General features: G+C 37.1%; 1 protein-coding gene across 1 annotated transcript in view; it reads right to left on the reverse strand.

The window, feature by feature from the left end:
* LOC117331569 (cilia- and flagella-associated protein 54-like) overlaps positions 1-18,676 on the reverse strand; it is an 85,121-nt gene that overhangs the window by 12,644 nt on the left and 53,801 nt on the right. Inside the window, 11 exon segments of the mRNA XM_033890361.1 lie at positions 2,232-2,340; positions 3,529-3,653; positions 4,078-4,256; positions 4,607-4,786; positions 5,406-5,584; positions 5,768-5,970; positions 13,128-13,148; positions 14,122-14,142; positions 14,298-14,478; positions 14,913-15,080; positions 15,407-15,543. Coding sequence (XP_033746252.1) covers positions 2,232-2,340; positions 3,529-3,653; positions 4,078-4,256; positions 4,607-4,786; positions 5,406-5,584; positions 5,768-5,970; positions 13,128-13,148; positions 14,122-14,142; positions 14,298-14,478; positions 14,913-15,080; positions 15,407-15,543 — 1,503 coding nt within the window.

An 18,676-nucleotide genomic window follows, 5' to 3' on the forward strand; every position in this document is an offset into this window, starting at 1 on the left:
CATCACAACACATGTCAACATAGTCATAACAGGATAACATAGCCATCACAACACATGTCAACACAGTCATAACAGGATAACATAGCCATCACAACACATCACAACACATCACAACACATGTCAACACAGTCATAACAGGATAACATAGCCATCACAACACATGTCAACACAGTCATAACATGATAACATAGCCATCACAACACATCAAAACACATGTCAACACAGTCATAACAGGATAACATAACCATCACAACACATGTCAACACAGTCATAACAGGATAACATAGTCATCACAACACATCACAACACATGTCAACACAGTCATAACAGGATAACATAGCCATCACAACACATGTCAACATAGTCATAACAGGATAACATAGCCATCACAGCACATGTCAACATAGTCATGAGTGGATAACATAGCCATCACAACACATCACAACACATGTCAACATAGTCATAACAGGATAACATAGCCATCACAACATATGTCAACACATCACAACACATGTCAACATAGTCATAACAGGATAACATAGCCATCGCAACACATGTCAACATAGTCATAACAGGATAACATAGCCATCACAACACATGTCAACATAGCCATAACAACACATCACAACACATGTCAACATAGTCATAGGATAACATAGCCATCACGACACATGTCAACATAGTCATAACAGGATAACATAGCCATCACAACATATGTCAACACATCACAACACATGTCAACATAGTCATAACAGGATAACATAGCCATCGCAACACATGTCAACATAGTCATAACAGGATAACATAGCCATCACAACACATGTCAACATAGCCATCACAACACATCACAACACATGTCAACATAGTCATAGGATAACATAGCCATCACAACACATGTCAACATAGCCATGAGTGGATAACATAGTCATCACAACACATCACAACACATGTCAACACAGTCATAACAGGATAACATAGCCATCACAACACATGTCAACATAGTCATAACTTGATAACATAGCCATCACAACACATGTCAACATAGTCATAGGATAACATAGTCATCACAACACATCACAACACATGTCAACACAGTCATAACAGGATAACATAGCCATCACAACACATGTCAACATAGTCATTAAAGGGTAATGTAGCCATCACAAAACATGTCAACATAGTCATAGGATAACATAGCCATCACAACACATGTCAACATACACAAATGTATTTATCAATACAGTGAAAATTTCTTTCAATATTAAATTCAATCAAATTTTATCAACTCAATATTTCAACATATCCCTAACTTTTATTTAGAAACAACATTCTAATGTAGATATACATAAATGGAGGATCAGACATGAGTGGCTATTAATGTATTAAACGATTTCAATAATTTACAATGCCACAAGTTCTTAGGATCAAGAATCTATTTCTATACTAAGCAGTGTCATTTTGGCTTGGATGGTATACCGAGATAATCTTGAATTTATGTTAGTAGTACATGTACAACACATTTTAACATCTGAAAATGTTTATATTCAAGATAAAACAGTATGCAGCAGACAAAGTGTTTGACTCACAGAGAGACTGAATCCTATAATCATGTATAATTACTGTGTGACTAACAGACAGACTGAATCCTATATTCATGTATAATTACTGTGTGACTAACAGAGTGACTGAATCCTATAATCATGTATAATTACTGTGTGACTAACAGAGAGACTGAATCCTATAATCATGTGTAATTACTGTGTGACTAACAGAGAGACTGAATCCTATAATAATGTATAATTACTGTGTGACTAACAGAGAGACTGAATCCTATAATCATGTGTAATTACTGTGTGACTAACAGAGTGACTGAATCCTATAATCATGTATAATTACTGTGTGACTAACAGAGAGACTGAATCCTATAATCATGTGTAATTACTGTGTGACTAACAGAGAGACTGAATCCTATAATCATGTATAATTACTGTGTGACTAACAGAGAGACTGAATCCTATAATCATGTATAATTACTGTGTGACTAACAGAGACTGAATCCTATAATCATGTGTAATTACTGTGTGACTAACAGAGAGACTGAATCATATAATCATGTGTAATTACTGTGTGACTAACAGAGAGACTGAATCCTATAATCATGTGTAATTACTCCCATTGTGGTAAGTTATTGTCACCTTAGTTAGGTAATAATAATCACTAATGACACTTACCCCAGATCATGGTCAGTTGAGAAGCTGATCTTAATGGAGTCAATCAATGTCTCAGCTGCCTTTCTGTGGTTGAATTTACCCATGTAAACAAGCATCCTCTGGACTTTACCTGGTGAAGAAAATACCCCTCTGCTTATATGAAGTTCAAGTATGAAATGAAGGAATGGCATAACTCATTCACAAGGTCTAAATAATGATGTTAAAACTCACAACAGGAGATCCTAGCGAGATCTTGATGGCCACCATTGAATGATTATGTACAACTGATCTTTTCTCTACTTGCCCATGTTTGCTCTTTTCCTCATAATCATATGAAAGCAAATGGAACCTACATATGTAACCTGAGAAAAATCCATCAAGAATTTTCTGAGAAATAATAAGTAACAACATCTTTCTCAGAGATAATAACTATCATCACTGAATTCCAATAACAATCATAACAATCAAGGGTGTGACAGAAATCTACATATCAAGTTTCAGAAATACCCTTTCAGAACTTCTCATGAAATAGCGATAACAAACTTCAACTGTCAAAATCTAAGATGGCTGCCTGTTGATCATTTTGTTTTCCTGATAAGTCTGAAAACTGAACTGGCACAATTACAGACTGACAGGAACCTACACATCAAGTTTAGGAAAAATGTCCTTACAGTACTTCTCATGAAATCAAAATCCAGGACGGCCATGCCACCTCTCAGCCATTTTACTATTCTGATCAATACCCAGATAAAACCGACACAACTAGGAACAAAAAGGAAACTTGCATTGATACTCAAAAAGAGCGATAAAAGATTTTAATTGTCAAAATCCAAGATGGCCACCTGTTAGCCATTTCACTTTTCCGATATGTACCAAAATTAAAAGGGCACAACTAGGAACATATTTAGAGGAAACTTAATACTCAAAAATGGAGATAACAAATTTTCATTGTCAAAATCCAAGATTGCAATCTGCCAGCCATTCTATTTTTTTCTGATCAGTACAAAATCAGCCAACACCTCTAATTCAGCATGACCTACATAAGACCTCTCTATGTCAACATGACCTACATAAGACCTCTCTATGTCAACATGACCTACTTTAGACCTCTCTATGTCAACATGACCTACATTAGACTTCTCTATGTCAACATGACCTACATTAGACCTCTCTATGTCAACATGACCTATATTAGACAACTCTATGTCAACATAACCTACATTAAACACCTCTATGTCAGCTTGACCTACATTGGATACATACACCCAAGTCGAAATGACTTATTACCTGACTCCATGTCAACATTACCTACACCTACCTAGTTGGAGTAGGATTTCAGCTTCTAGGTTAGCTTCCCTCATCACTGCTACCTGGGACAACTCCCGAGCAGTGGTCAGTACTCCCAGGGCATGGGTCCAGGTCACTACAGGGTCATTGTCAGTCCTGTTATAAACACAACTACGATATGATACTGTTATAAGGAAAATTTACCCCCCAAAATTGTATTTTGATACCTCCAAAATTGCATTTTGATCAAAGCAAAGTGAGTGAGGATTCAAAAAGATATACCCCCACCCCCTCATCTATACAATACATCTGTCCAGCTTTTTTTTTGAAGTGGACAAGTGTGATCCTTGACCTTTAATCTTGACTGATTACCACTAAAATCTAAACAGATGTAACATTTCATGCTGTGATGATATAGTATGAATATAAATGAAATCTGCCCAGGGGTTTATGAGATATCTTTTAACATATCATGGACAGACAGACTCACAAAATGAAAACTATATATGCCCATTTTACTAAGTGGGGGTATAATAAACAATTGATGAAGTGATAGGGTAAACACATATTGTCTACCTACCCTCCACGGATGTACTTGGCTGCATTACGTGCCATAGCATGACCCACTCTCAGCTTGATCTGGGCTAGACGCAGTACATGTGGCAGGTAGATGTTCCTCATAGGACTTACTGGAGCAGAGAAGTGAGACTTCTCTCCTCTAGGATAGTAGTGTTCAATCTTCTCCCCAAGGTCCTCCATCTGTCACAAAAAACAATCAAATTTATAATGGAGTACCACCACAACACCGCACTTTATACTGATGGTTTAGACACATTGTACTTTATACTGATGGTTTAGACACATTGTACTTTATACTGATGGTTTAGACATTGTACTTTATACAGATGGTTTAGACACATTGTACTTTATACTGATGGTTTAGACACATTGTACTTTATACTGATGGTTTAGACACATTGTACTTTATACTGATGGTTTAGACACATTGTACTTTATACTGATGGTTTAGACACATTGTACTTTATACTGATGGTTTAGACACATCATACTAAATCACTACACAGATTAGCAATGATTGGCTGGGGTACCTGTTGCAGTATGATGTTCTGAGCTGTAAGGTATTGTTCCAATGTTTTTTCTGTAAATACTGCACTGTCATCCTCCCTCTCCACAGCATCAATATCCGTCTTCAGGACGATAGCCATAGCATACAGCTGCTCAGCTGGGACTGACCGCTTCGGGATCTTGTGGAGCAAATCTATCACATCCTGTAACAGAAGTGATCAGATTCAGTTAAGTGTTTTACAGTGAAACCAAAATGTGAAAGATAAGAGATCAGATTCAGTGAAATTTTTAAACAAAAAATCATGTATATGTAACAGAGATACCAAGCATACTGGTTATTGCTAAAGCAATACATGTCCTGTACCATCAGTCCCTGCTAAAAATTGTAGCAGAGACTTTTACCCTTGACCCAAAAAACCTGAAACTTTAATTTATAAGAGATATTGTGGTCCTTTATCACTTTGTGAAGTTTGATCAATATCCCTCAAGGAATAAAGGCGCTATATTCCCCCCGGATTCACCGATAGGGGACTTATTATATTTTTCAAAGCCTCTGCAAGAAGTTAAACCTGGATCTCCAAGCTTACTAATCTGATGTCCAACCAAATGAAATAAAGAAAAATTAATCTCCATAAGCTAGCTATGTTGGTGCAGTAATAAGCAGCAGCTACTTCACAAGTGTTTCTTAAATATATGTAATGGTATCACTTGGCAAAATCTGGATGAAATCCAGAAATTTATTACCCAGAGAGAAATATATAAACACCCTATCAGTAATATTCTGATATTGTCGGAGGCAATGTGCTCCCTGTAGCCACCTACCTTGACCAGAGAGGCAGTGTGCTCCAGACTCTTGCCCTCGATGATGTTGAGGAAGGCTCCTGACATGAGGAAATCTGCCTGAGTCTCGGCATCCCCACAAGCCTCAGCCTCACTCAAACCCTCAATACAGTACTGACGGCAGTCAGCAAGCTCCTGTAGCACTTTGATATCTGGATCAACTGGATAAAATATACAATGGAATCTGATCACCGTTATTCCAAAGGGCCTCAAACAAAATAAGAATTACAATTAATATGGGCAAATTATCATCATGACTACATTTAGTCGAGTTTACTCAATCAGTCCTATTAGAAGAGACACATAAACAACTTGTCATATCCATGTTAAACATTGTTCTCTACCTTTCATTTGTCCGAGTCCACCGACTTGCATCATGAGACACTTGACAAGTGCCTGCCGACAGTCAAGCCAAAGACGTGCATCCAAGCGTGACCGACTCTGAAAGTTTTGGAATTGGAACTGATTTGTTTCTGGAGACACAATCTTCACATCCTCGGCGTAGTGGATCCTACGAGAGCTGTTCTGACCCTTCAGGGAAGAGGGCCTGACAACAGATACAGGAGAATGACAAAGGGACTATACAGCTTACATCTCAAACGCATCACTCAAATACATCTCAATACCACCAGTCAAATACATCTCAATACCATCAGTCAAACACATCTCAATATCATCAGTCAAATACATCTCAATACCATCAGTCAAATACATCTCAATATCATCACTCAAATACATCTCAATATCATCAGTCAAATACATCTCAATACCATCAGTCAATTACATCTCAATACCATCAGTCAAATACATCTCAATATCATCAGTCAAATACATCTCAATACCATCAGTCAAATACATCTCAATATCATCAGTCAAATACATCTCAATATCATCAGTCAAATACATCTCAATACCATCAGTCAAATACATCTCAATACCATCAGTCAAATACATCTCAATACCATCAGTCAAACACATCTCAATATCATCAGTCAAATACATCTCAATATCATCAGTCAAATACATCTCAATATCATCAGTCAATTACATCTCAATATCATCACTCAAATACATCTCAATATCATCAGTCAAATACATCTCAATACCTTCACTCAAATACATCTCAATATCATCAGTCAAATACATCTCAATACCATCAGTCAAATACATCTCAATATCATCAGTCAATTACATCTCAATATCATCAGTCAAATACATCTCAATACCATCAGTCAAATACATCTCAATACCATCAGTCAAATACATCTCAATACCATCAGTCAAATACATCTCAATACCATCAGTCAAATACATCTCAACATCATCAGTCAAATACATCTCAATATCATCAGTCAAATACATCTCAATATCATCAGTCAAATACATCTCAAACACATCACTCAATTACATCTCAATACCATCAGTCAAATACATCTCAATATCATCAGTCAATTACATCTCAATATCATCAGTCAAATACATCTCAAACACATCACTCAATTACATCTCAATATCATCAGTCAATTACATCTCAATATCATCAGTCAATTACATCTCAATATCATCACTCAAATATATCTCAATATCATCAGTCAAATACATCTCAATATCATCAGTCAAACACATCTCAATATCATCAGTTAAACACATCTCAATACCATCAGTCAAATACATCCCAATACCATCAGTCAAATACATCTCAATATCATCAGTCAAATACATCTCAAACACATCACTCAATTACATCTCAATATCATCAGTCAAACACATCTCAATATCATCAGTCAAATACATCTCAATACCATCAGTCAAATACATCTCAATATCATCACTCAAATACATCTCAATATCATCAGTCAAATACATCTCAATACCATCAGTCAATTACATCTCAATACCATCAGTCAAATACATCTCAATATCATCAGTCAAATACATCTCAATACCATCAGTCAAATACATCTCAATATCATCAGTCAAATACATCTCAATATCATCAGTCAAATACATCTCAATACCATCAGTCAAATACATCTCAATACCATCAGTCAAATACATCTCAATACCATCAGTCAAACATATCTCAATATCATCAGTCAAATACATCTCAATATCATCAGTCAAATACATCTCAATATCATCAGTCAATTACATCTCAATATCATCACTCAAATACATCTCAATATCATCACTCAAATACATCTCAATACCTTCACTCAAATACATCTCAATATCATCAGTCAAATACATCTCAATACCATCAGTCAAATACATCTCAATATCATCAGTCAAATACATCTCAATATCATCAGTCAAATACATCTCAATATCATCAGTCAATTACATCTCAATATCATCAGTCAAATACATGTTTACATTCCTTGTTAGTGTATGATAGGTAACATATCTGATAATATTAGTTACGAAATAATGTGACCTGCTTGTAGTATTGTATGTATCAAGAGGTGACGTTCATACAATATAAGTATTGATTAGGTTTACAATCGAAATAAAAATTGAAAATATCAGACAGACAATGTATATCGATGATAGAGCAAGGCAGACTTGAACATTTCGGACAGTTTGTACAGTAAAGACAGACAGACACATGGAAAAGACAGTAATATACAAAAACAACAAACAGACACATGGAAAAGACAGTAATATACAAAAACAACAAACAGACACATGGAAAAGACAGTAATATACAGAAACAACAGAAGACACGTGGAAAAGACAGTAATATACAAAAAAGACAGACACGTGGAAAAGACAGTAACGTAAAGAAACGACAGACAGACACATGGAAAAGACGGTAACATAGAGAAACAACAGACAGATACATGGAAAAGACAGTAATATACAAAAAAGACAGACAGACGTGGAAAAGACAGTAACGTAAAGAAACGACAGACAGACACATGGAAAAGAAAGTAATATACAGACACAACAGACAGACACATGGAAAAACAGTAATTTACAGAAACAACAGACAGACACATGGAAAAGACAGAAATATAGAGAAACAACAAACAGACACTTGGAAAAGACAGAAATATAAAGAATTGACAGACATATGGAAAAGATAGTAATATACAGAAACAACAAACAGACACATGGAAAAGACAGTAATATACAGAAACAACTAACAGACACATGGAAAAAACAGTAATATACAGAAATAACAGACACATGAAAAAGGCAGTAATTTACAGAAACAACAGACAGACACATGGAAAAGACAGAAATATAGAGAAACAACAAACAGACACTTGGAAAAGACAGAAATATAAAGAATTGACAGACATATGGAAAAGATAGTAATATACAGAAACAACAAACAGACACATGGAATAGACAGTAATATACAGAAATAACAGACACATGAAAAAGGCAGTAATTTACAGAAACAACAGACAGACACATGGAAAAGACAGTAATATGCAGAAACAACAGACAGACACATGGAAAAGTCAGTAACATAAATAAACAACATACAGACACGTTGAAAAGACAGTAATTTACATAAACAAGACAGACACATGGAAAAGACAGTTAGATACAGAAACAACAAACAGACACATGGAAAAGATAGTAATATACAGAAACAACAGACAGACACATGGACAAATAGAGAAAGATGACCACTGATATAATGGACACCGAAATGCACACAAACATACAGAGAAGAATGGACAAAATAACATTCATTAAAGTATACAATAAATAAACAACAGAAACAGGTACATATAGATAGAGAGTACCAAATACTGACCAGATAACAAAAATACCCCACAAATAGCCAAATAAAATAGTTTGCCCTTCACCAGCTGACAGTGATCAACATGTTTCTTCATCAATGTTCAAAGCTTTACATTGTACAAATAAATGTAGGCCCTAACTCCAGCATTTAATTCTGTTACGTAGCAGTCTGCCTTCACCAGCCTTCAACATATTGAACACTGCAAGTCTACCACCACTGTGCTTTCACCATTTTAACATCTGAGATTAAGGATTTCATACAATACAAACAGTATGCAATACTCCAGGTAGAAAATTAAGTATTTAACAAATGGTTTAACTAATCCCAAGGGGAAAGGGAAGGAAGTTTAACTGAATCGAAGAGTTAAGTATGGTGATGAATATTGGGAACTTGTGAACATATAAGTATAAGAGCATACCTAGTTACAATGAAATATCATATACAGAGGAAGAGTGTATAGTTACAATGTAATACACTGGGGAAGTAAGGGGTAGAGTTACAATGTAATACACAGGGAAGCTTAAAGGTAAGGGGTAGAGTTACAATGTAATACACTGGGGAGGTAAGGGGTGGAGCTACAATGTAATACACTGGGGAGGTAAGGGGTGGAGTTACAATGTAATACACTGGGGAGGTAAGGGGTAGAGTTACAATGTAATACACAGGGGAAGTAAGGGGTATAGTTACAATGTAATACACTGGGAAGGTAAGGGGTATAGTTACAATGTAATACACAGGGGAAGTAAGGGGTATAGTTACAATGTAATACACTGGGGAAGTAAGGGGTAGAGTTACAATGTAATACACAGGGAAGCTTAAAGGTAAGGGGTAGAGTTACAATGTAATACACTGGGGAGGTAAGGGGTAGAGCTACAATGTAATACACTGGGGAGGTAAGGGGTGGAGTTACAATGTAATACACTGGGGAGGTAAGGGGTATAGTTACAATGTAATACACTGGGGAGGTAAGGGGTGGAGTTACAATGTAATACACTGGGGAGGTAAGGGGTAGAGTTACAATGTAATACACTGGGGAGGTCAGGGGTAGAGTTACAATGTAATACACTGGGGAGGTAAGGGGTATAGTTACAATGTAATACACTGGGGAGGTAAGGGGTGGAGTTACAATGTAATACACTGGGGAGGTAAGGGGTAGAGTTACAATGTAATACACAGGGGAAGTAAGGGGTATAGTTACAATGTAATACACTGGGGAAGTAAGGGGTAGAGTTACAATGTAATACACAGGGAAGCTTAAAGGTAAGGGGTAGAGTTACAATGTAATACACTGGGGAGGTAAGGGGTGGAGTTACAATGTAATACACTGGGGAGGTAAGGGGTAGAGTTACAATGTAATACACAGGGAAGCTTAAAGGTAAGGGGTAGAGTTACAATGTAATACACTGGGGAGGTAAGGGGTAGAGTTACAATGTAATACACAGGGAAGCTTAAAGGTAAGGGGTAGAGTTACAATGTAATACACTGGGGAGGTAAGGGGTAGAGTTACAATGTAATACACTCGGGAGGTAAGGGGTATAGTTACAATGTAATACACTGGCGAGGTAAGGGGTAGAGTTACAATGTAATACACTCGGGAGGTAAGGGGTATAGTTACAATGTAATACACTGGCGAGGTAAGGGGTAGAGTTATAATGTAATACACTGGGGAGGTCAGGGGTAGAGTTACAATGTAATACACTGGGGAGGTCAGGGGTAGAGTTACAATGTAATACACTGGGGAGGTCAGGGGTATAGTTACAATGTAATACACTGGGGAGTTAAGGGGTATAGTTACAATGTAATACACTGGGGAGGTCAGGGGTAGAGTTACAATGTAATACACTGGGGAGTTAAGGGGTAGAGTTACAATGTAATACACTGGGGAGGTAAGGGGTAGAGTTACAATGTAATACACTCGGGAGGTAAGGGGTATAGTTACAATGTAATACACTGGCGAGGTAAGGGGTAGAGTTACAATGTAATACACTCGGGAGGTAAGGGGTATAGTTACAATGTAATACACTGGCGAGGTAAGGGGTAGAGTTATAATGTAATACACTGGGGAGGTCAGGGGTAGAGTTACAATGTAATACACTGGGGAGGTAAGGGGTATAGTTACAATGTAATACACTGGGGAGGTCAGGGGTAGAGTTACAATGTAATACACTGGGGAGGTAAGGGGTAGAGTTACAATGTAATACACTGGGGAGGTAAGGGGTATAGTTACAATGTAATACACTGGGGAGGTAAGGGGTGGAGTTACAATGTAATACACTGGGGAGGTAAGGGGTAGAGTTACAATGTAATACACTGGGGAGGTAAGGGGTATAGTTACAATGTAATACACTGGGGAGGTCAGGGGTATAGTTACAATGTAATACACTGGGGAGGTCAGGGGTATAGTTACAATGTAATACACTGGGGAGGTCAGGGGTAGAGTAACAATGTAATACACTGGGGAGGTCAGGGGTATAGTTACAATGTAATACACTATGGAGGTAAGGGTTAGAGTTACAATGTAATACACTCGGGAGGTAAGGGGTGGAGTTACAATGTAATACACTGGGGAGGTAAGGGGTAGAGTTACAATGTAACACACTGGGGAGGTCAGGGGTAGAGTTACAATGTAATACACTGGGGAGGTAAGGGGTGGAGTTACAATGTAATACACTGGGGAGGTAAGGGGTAGAGTTACAATGTAATACACTGGGGAGGTCAGGGGTAGAGTTACAATGTAATACACTGGGGAGGTAAGGGGTGGAGTTACAATGTAATACACTGGGGAGGTAAGGGGTGGAGTTACAATGTAATACACTGGGGAGGTAAGGGGTGGAGTTACAATGTAATACACTGGGGAGGTAAGGGGTGGAGTTACAATGTAATACACTGGGGAGGTCAGGGGTAGAGTAACAATGTAATACACTGGGGAGTTAAGGGGTATAGTTACAAAGTAATACACTGGGGAGGTAAAGGGTATAGTTACAAAGTAATACACTGGGGAGGTAAGGGGTAGAGTTACAATGTAATACACTGGGGAGGTAAGGGGTGGAGTTACAATGTAATACACTCGGGAGGTAAGGGGTGGAGTTACAATGTAATACACTGGGGAGGTAAGGGGTGGAGTTACAATGTAATACTCTGGGGAGTTAAGGGGTAGAGTTACAATGTAATACACTGGGGAGGTAAGGGGTGGAGTTACAATGTAATACACTGGGGAGGTAAGGGGTAGAGTTACAATGTAATACACTGGGGAGGTAAGGGGTGGAGTTACAATGTAATACACTGGGGAGGTAAGGGGTGGAGTTACAATGTAATACACTGGGGAGGTAAGGGGTAGAGTTACAATGTAATACACTGGGGAGGTAAGGGGTAGAGTTACAATGTAATGCACTTGGGTAGTAAGAGTTACTATAATGTAACATAGGTAATAAACCAGAATAAAAGATAATAGGGTACATTATATGTACATAGGAAAAACCGAAAACATCAAACAGACAAGGGATAGCTGTGAATGTCATCATGAACCATGAAAGTTAGCAAATTCAATTTTTTTTTTTGATTTTTTTTTTTTTTTTGATTTTTTTTATCAAACTCATTTGAAGTGCTTGGGAATTGTAGAAAAAACTTCATTAAGTTATAACCTGAAACTGAAGTTCAAAAACAAATTATAAGATTTTAGCAGTACATTTTTACAGAAGAAAGCAATTCTTTATTTATATAAAAAGATGGGCTCAAATTGATAAAGGAATGTTTTCTTTGTAAGCATTATTGAAAGCAGCTCCCCAAGACATGTTTGTTGTAACAGTTAATCCATCATAACAACATGCAGGCATAACATAACAGTCTCCGTCACACGGGGACAAACTCGGGGAGTCCATACTCCGTCACACGGGGACAAACTCGGGGAGTCCACAACCTCAATCATTTTCAGTGTAACTTACTTGTGGCGATCTCGTGTTGGACTAAAATGAGGAAGGATATCAGACAATGAAACACAGAAGAAATGATGAACAAAGCAAAAAGAAAGACAATGTATGTCAGTTAGAAGCAATGATTCATGTGAAAGTAAGAGACAAAAATGAAAAGTAACAGACACTGAAAATGTAAAGTAACAAGAAAAATGTAAACAAATGGACAAAAAGTAAAGTAACATCACACCAAGAGACATATGACTTGACAATAATTTCAGTGCCAGTAAAGCAGATCTGTACTCCAACAATCCAGTATTACAAATGGTGAGTCAATATCGCACTACTGGTATGTACAATATCACAATGTCACAGAAGTTATACGATAAAGAGAGAGGCAAATCATACATATATGTATCTACCTAGGAAGCTTCCATTACTTCAATCTTACTTTCATTCTGGAATACTGTCAATATATAATCTGTTTGTGAAGTGTACTGATTCTAAAGGAAAACGTGTCAATGATGTCCGATATCTATATTGTACTATAATAGTTAAAATGAGCTAACACAAATGTGTAGGAATTTGTGACAGACTTGTGAGCAGTGACTTCAATTCTCAACAAATCAGCAATGTGAACGTCTCAAACAAGCAAGTGATGTGATACTTTGTACAGTGTATGTGTCTCAATGTAATGACAAACTTCATCAAAATAGAAGGCCTAGTTAGGATTTATAGGGCATTTCTATCAGACAGAGGGTTACATAAAAAAATTCTTTTGTGATAAGTTAATCAATTAAAGAACTACGGTAGATTTTCAGTTACAAGTGGAAAAAACCTTGACCCATTCTGTCTTTCTATGACAAAGCAAACAACAGAATAAGCTCCACAGGATAACCTCTAGTTCAAAAGCGGTAAAGTTGTTCCAACTAAATAAATAGAGGATAAAAAAAGAAATGTTATAAAAAGTGTGCACTATAGTCTATACTCTACATATGGTGAAGTAAGGGACCGTAACTCTTGTTACCTGTCTTGAGTTGTGTTTTCTCTGCAACAGCAACATGGCATATACATTTAAATCTAAATCAGCAGTGCTTATGTCAATTAAAGGCATTAAATTGTCAATACTTCAGAAGTCAAATAATATGTTGAATTGATCTGTAGGAACATAATGGCCATTACATGAGATGTGGTGTTACCTACCTTGGTGGCGGCACTACTTCTTTCTTGGGTTTGAACAGGTCCGACGACTTGAGAAGTTTGACTGCAGAAAGGACGATACGAGCAGCTAGTGGAGCATGTTGTTTCTGTCGTGCAATATTGGCCTGTTGTAACTTACAGCACACCACCAACTCCAGCTCCGCAGCAGGCAAGTTCTCCAGTCCTGCATGACAGACACACATTCAACATTACAATATGTGTGTTAACAGGAACTGATTTACCTATGATTAATCTTGTCTTACAATTGAAGAACTTTGACTGATTATCAATAGAGATTCTGATTCATAACAAACAAGGAATCCGATTGGTTTACAATACTATTCTGATTGATTACTTACAAGGAATCTGATTGGTTTACAATACTATTCTGATTGATTACATACAAGGAATCTGATTGGTTTACAATACTATTCTGATTAATTACATACAAGGAATCTGATTGGTTTACAATACTATACATGTATCTCATTGGTTTTCAACAAAAATAATAAATTATCTGACAATACACGTGTAACACGTAAGTCATATTATTTTCATTTTAATGTTTTTATGTAAACAAAATTCACAACATTACTGCAGAATGAGAGCTTGCTATACCATTCTCAGCATGTTCAGCATTTTCTTGGATGACTTCTGCTATAGTGGTCACCATCTGGTCAGCAACAGCCAGTAACGTGCCCTTGATGAGCTCCAATGTCAGTGGCTTCTTACTGCTAGTAAAGCGTCGCTGGATGTTAGCGCTCTCCACACTCTCAAGGTCATCATCTGTAGGTCAAACAACTGATATTTACCAACACACAATGTCATGATATTATATGTAGGAGGAAATCCCCTCTTTTGTCTAAACCTTTAACACATTAGTTATGTTAGTCATCGACATTCTTAATAATCCTTTTATCACATTTTGTATACAAAGTTTGCGTGTTAAGGGTTTCAAGGTTTTAACAAAGAGGTTAAAGATAAATCAGGGGAAATGTTTGAACTAAACAATATGTCCAATGAATTGTGAGATGGAGGATCTGTGGTGTTCAATGTATCCATTTTGTATTTGCCTCCCGAATAGTTTTCCAGACAGGAAGAGCCTAACTTACCAGCATCCCTGCGACTGTCAGATGCAGACTTGGTTTTGTATGGTTTGGATGTCATACTGTTGGTTCCCTTTAGGTTCTTGGCCTTTGTCATTGTGCTCATTGTATGAGGCTTGATTGATCCCTGTCCCTCAGGTACCCTACAAACCACAATTCACATCACTATAAACACGTCCACACAGTAGGGGGTCAGGTATCCCTCAGGTACCCTACAAATCACAATTCACATCACTATAAACACGTACACACAGTAGGGGGTCAGGTATCCCTCAGGTACCCTACAAATCACAATTCATATCACTATAAACACGTACACACAGTAGGGGTCAGGTAACCCTGTCCCTCAGGTACCCTACAAACCACAATTCACATCACTATAAACACATCCACACAGTAGGGGGTCAGGTATCCCTCAGGTACCCTACAAATCACAATTCACATCACTATAAACATGTACACACAGTAGGGGGTCAGGTATCCCTCAGGTACCCTACAAACCACAATTCACATCACTATAAACACGTACACACAGTAGGGGGTCAGGTATCCCTGTCCCTTAGGTACCCTACAAATCACAATTCACATCACTATAAACACGTACACACAGTAGGGGGTCAGGTATCCCTGTCCCTCAGGTACCCTACAAACCACAATTCACATCACTATAAACACGTACACACAGTAGGGGGTCAGGTATCCCTGTCCCTCAGGTACCCTACAAATCACAATTCACATCACTATAAACACGTACACACAGTAGGGGGTCAGGTATCCCTGTCCCTCAGGTACCCTACAAACCACAATTCACATCACTATAAACACGTACACACAGTAGGGGGTCAGGTAACCCTGTCCCTCAGGTACCCTACAAACCACAATTCACATCACTATAAACACGTCCACATAGTAGGGGGTCAGGTAACCCTGTCCCTCAGGTACCCTACAAACCACAATTCACATCACTATAAACACGTACACACAGTAGGGGTCAGGTATCCCTCAGGTACCCTACAAACCACAATTCACATCACTATAAACACGTCCACACAGTAGGGGGTCAGGTATCCCTCAGGTACCCTACAAACCACAATTCACATCACTATAAACACGTACACACAGTAGGGGGTCAGGTATCCCTCAGGTACCCTACAAAACCACAATTCACATCACTATAAACACGTACACACAGTAGGGGGTCAGGTATCCCTCAGGTACCCTACAAATCACAATTCACATCACTATAAACATGTACACACAGTAGGGGGTCAGGTATCCCTCAGGTACCCTACAAATCACAATTCACATCACTATAAACACGTACACACAGTAGGGGGTCAAGTATCCCTGTCCCTCAGGTACCCTACAAATCACAATTCACATCACTATAAACACGTACACACAGTAGGGGGTCAGGTATCCCTCAGGTACCCTACAAATCACAATTCACATCACTATAAACACGTACACACAGTAGAGTCAGGGTTGGGTATGATACATGACATTATAAACATCACAACATTAACAATTTTGCAGAATGATTGTTATACATTGTCATCTTCATTACTAAAAACATTTTCCTTTTCTTGCAAATTTCTTCTTGGGTCATCTGGTAAAATTGTGCGATATTAATATTTGTCAACAAATAGTACCAGATGTGAACTAGTTTCAACTGGTGTAGGGGAGACAACTCTTATAAATGTCATCCAACAACAGAAAGGTGTTCATTCCGGAGATATTGGGTATGCCTATTTTAGACATATAATTTTTGAAGCGACAGATGATGGCCCCTATAGGCTATATTGCCCCCAAAGAAATTTGTCTGACCCTCTGTAAGTCTTATATGGGTCACCACTTGACATGATTTTAACCAATCATATGCAACAATTCTGTCCAAGGTGCGATAAATACAGATGGTAGGCCTAAGGGTCAGGTGCCTCTGCCCCACAGGTACCCTACAAGTCATGATTCACATCACTATAAAGAGATACAAACAGAAGGGATCAGGTATCTTGTATGTATGAAGCATAGAATACAAAATGACAGGTTACATACAATATAACCATAGTAATATACAATTATACCACTAAATCCATAAAGGTGGGGTATATTTATGCATAAAATACAGTATAAATAGGTAAACAATATACTACTGGTATAATTAAGTATAAAAGTGCTCCTGATATAATTAGAATTACTTCTGGTATAAAGAGATATAAAACTACTACTGGCATAATTAAGTATAAGTTAAAGTTCTGATTAAGGTATAAATGTACTCTGGTATAATAAGGTATTAAGCACTCCTGGTAAATTTAAGCATAAAAGTACTTCTGGTATAAATAGATATAAAAATACTTCTGGTAAAATTAGGTATAACAGTACTCTTGGTATATTTAGGTATAATTGTACTCCTGGTTTAGGTATACAATTATTGGTACTATTATTAGGGTTAAAGTATTTCTGATATAGTTAGGCATAAAAGTACATCCGGTATAATAACTTAATAAGGTACAAAAATACTTCTGGAATAAAAAGGCATAAAAGTATTAACGGTATAAATAATCGAGTATAAAAGTACAGGTCAATTAGGTATAAAAGTTCTCTTGTTATGAATAAGTATAAAAATACTTCTGGTGCTATTAGGTTAAAGTGCTTCTGGTACTATTAAGTAAAAAAGTACTTCTGGTATAATAAGGTATAAAAGTATCTCTTATATGATAAGTTATATAGTGCTCCTGATACAATTAGGTATAAAAGTTCTTCTGGTACTACATAATACGAATCTAAAGTACTTCTGGTACTATTACGTATATAAAGTACTTCTGGTATAATTAGGTATAAAAGTATAGTCTTGGCACAATTAGGTATAATTGTACTCCTGGTATAATTAGGTATAAAAGTACTTCTAGCACAATTAGGTATAATTGTACTCCTGGTAAAATAAGGTAAAAAAGTACTTCTAGTATTATTAGGTATAAAAGTACTTCTGGTATAATTGTACTCCTAGTATAATTAGGTAAAAATGTAGTCCTGGTATAATTAAGTATAATATCACTCCCGGTACTATTAGTTATAAAAGTATCCCTGGCATAATTAGGTGTAACAGTAACTTCTGGACAGGTATAAATCATAATAGGTATTTCTTGTTTAACATAGAAACATTTCTAGTATAAATAATCCTTGACTGAGAATGACAATCTGACAGCCTATCAAATTAATATTAAGTCAGTACTATTACAGGCATGCAAGGATTACTGAACTTCTGGACATGAAACT

This window comes from Pecten maximus, chromosome 7 (genome assembly GCF_902652985.1).
Source record: "Pecten maximus chromosome 7, xPecMax1.1, whole genome shotgun sequence".
Lineage (NCBI taxonomy): Eukaryota > Metazoa > Mollusca > Bivalvia > Pectinida > Pectinidae > Pecten > Pecten maximus.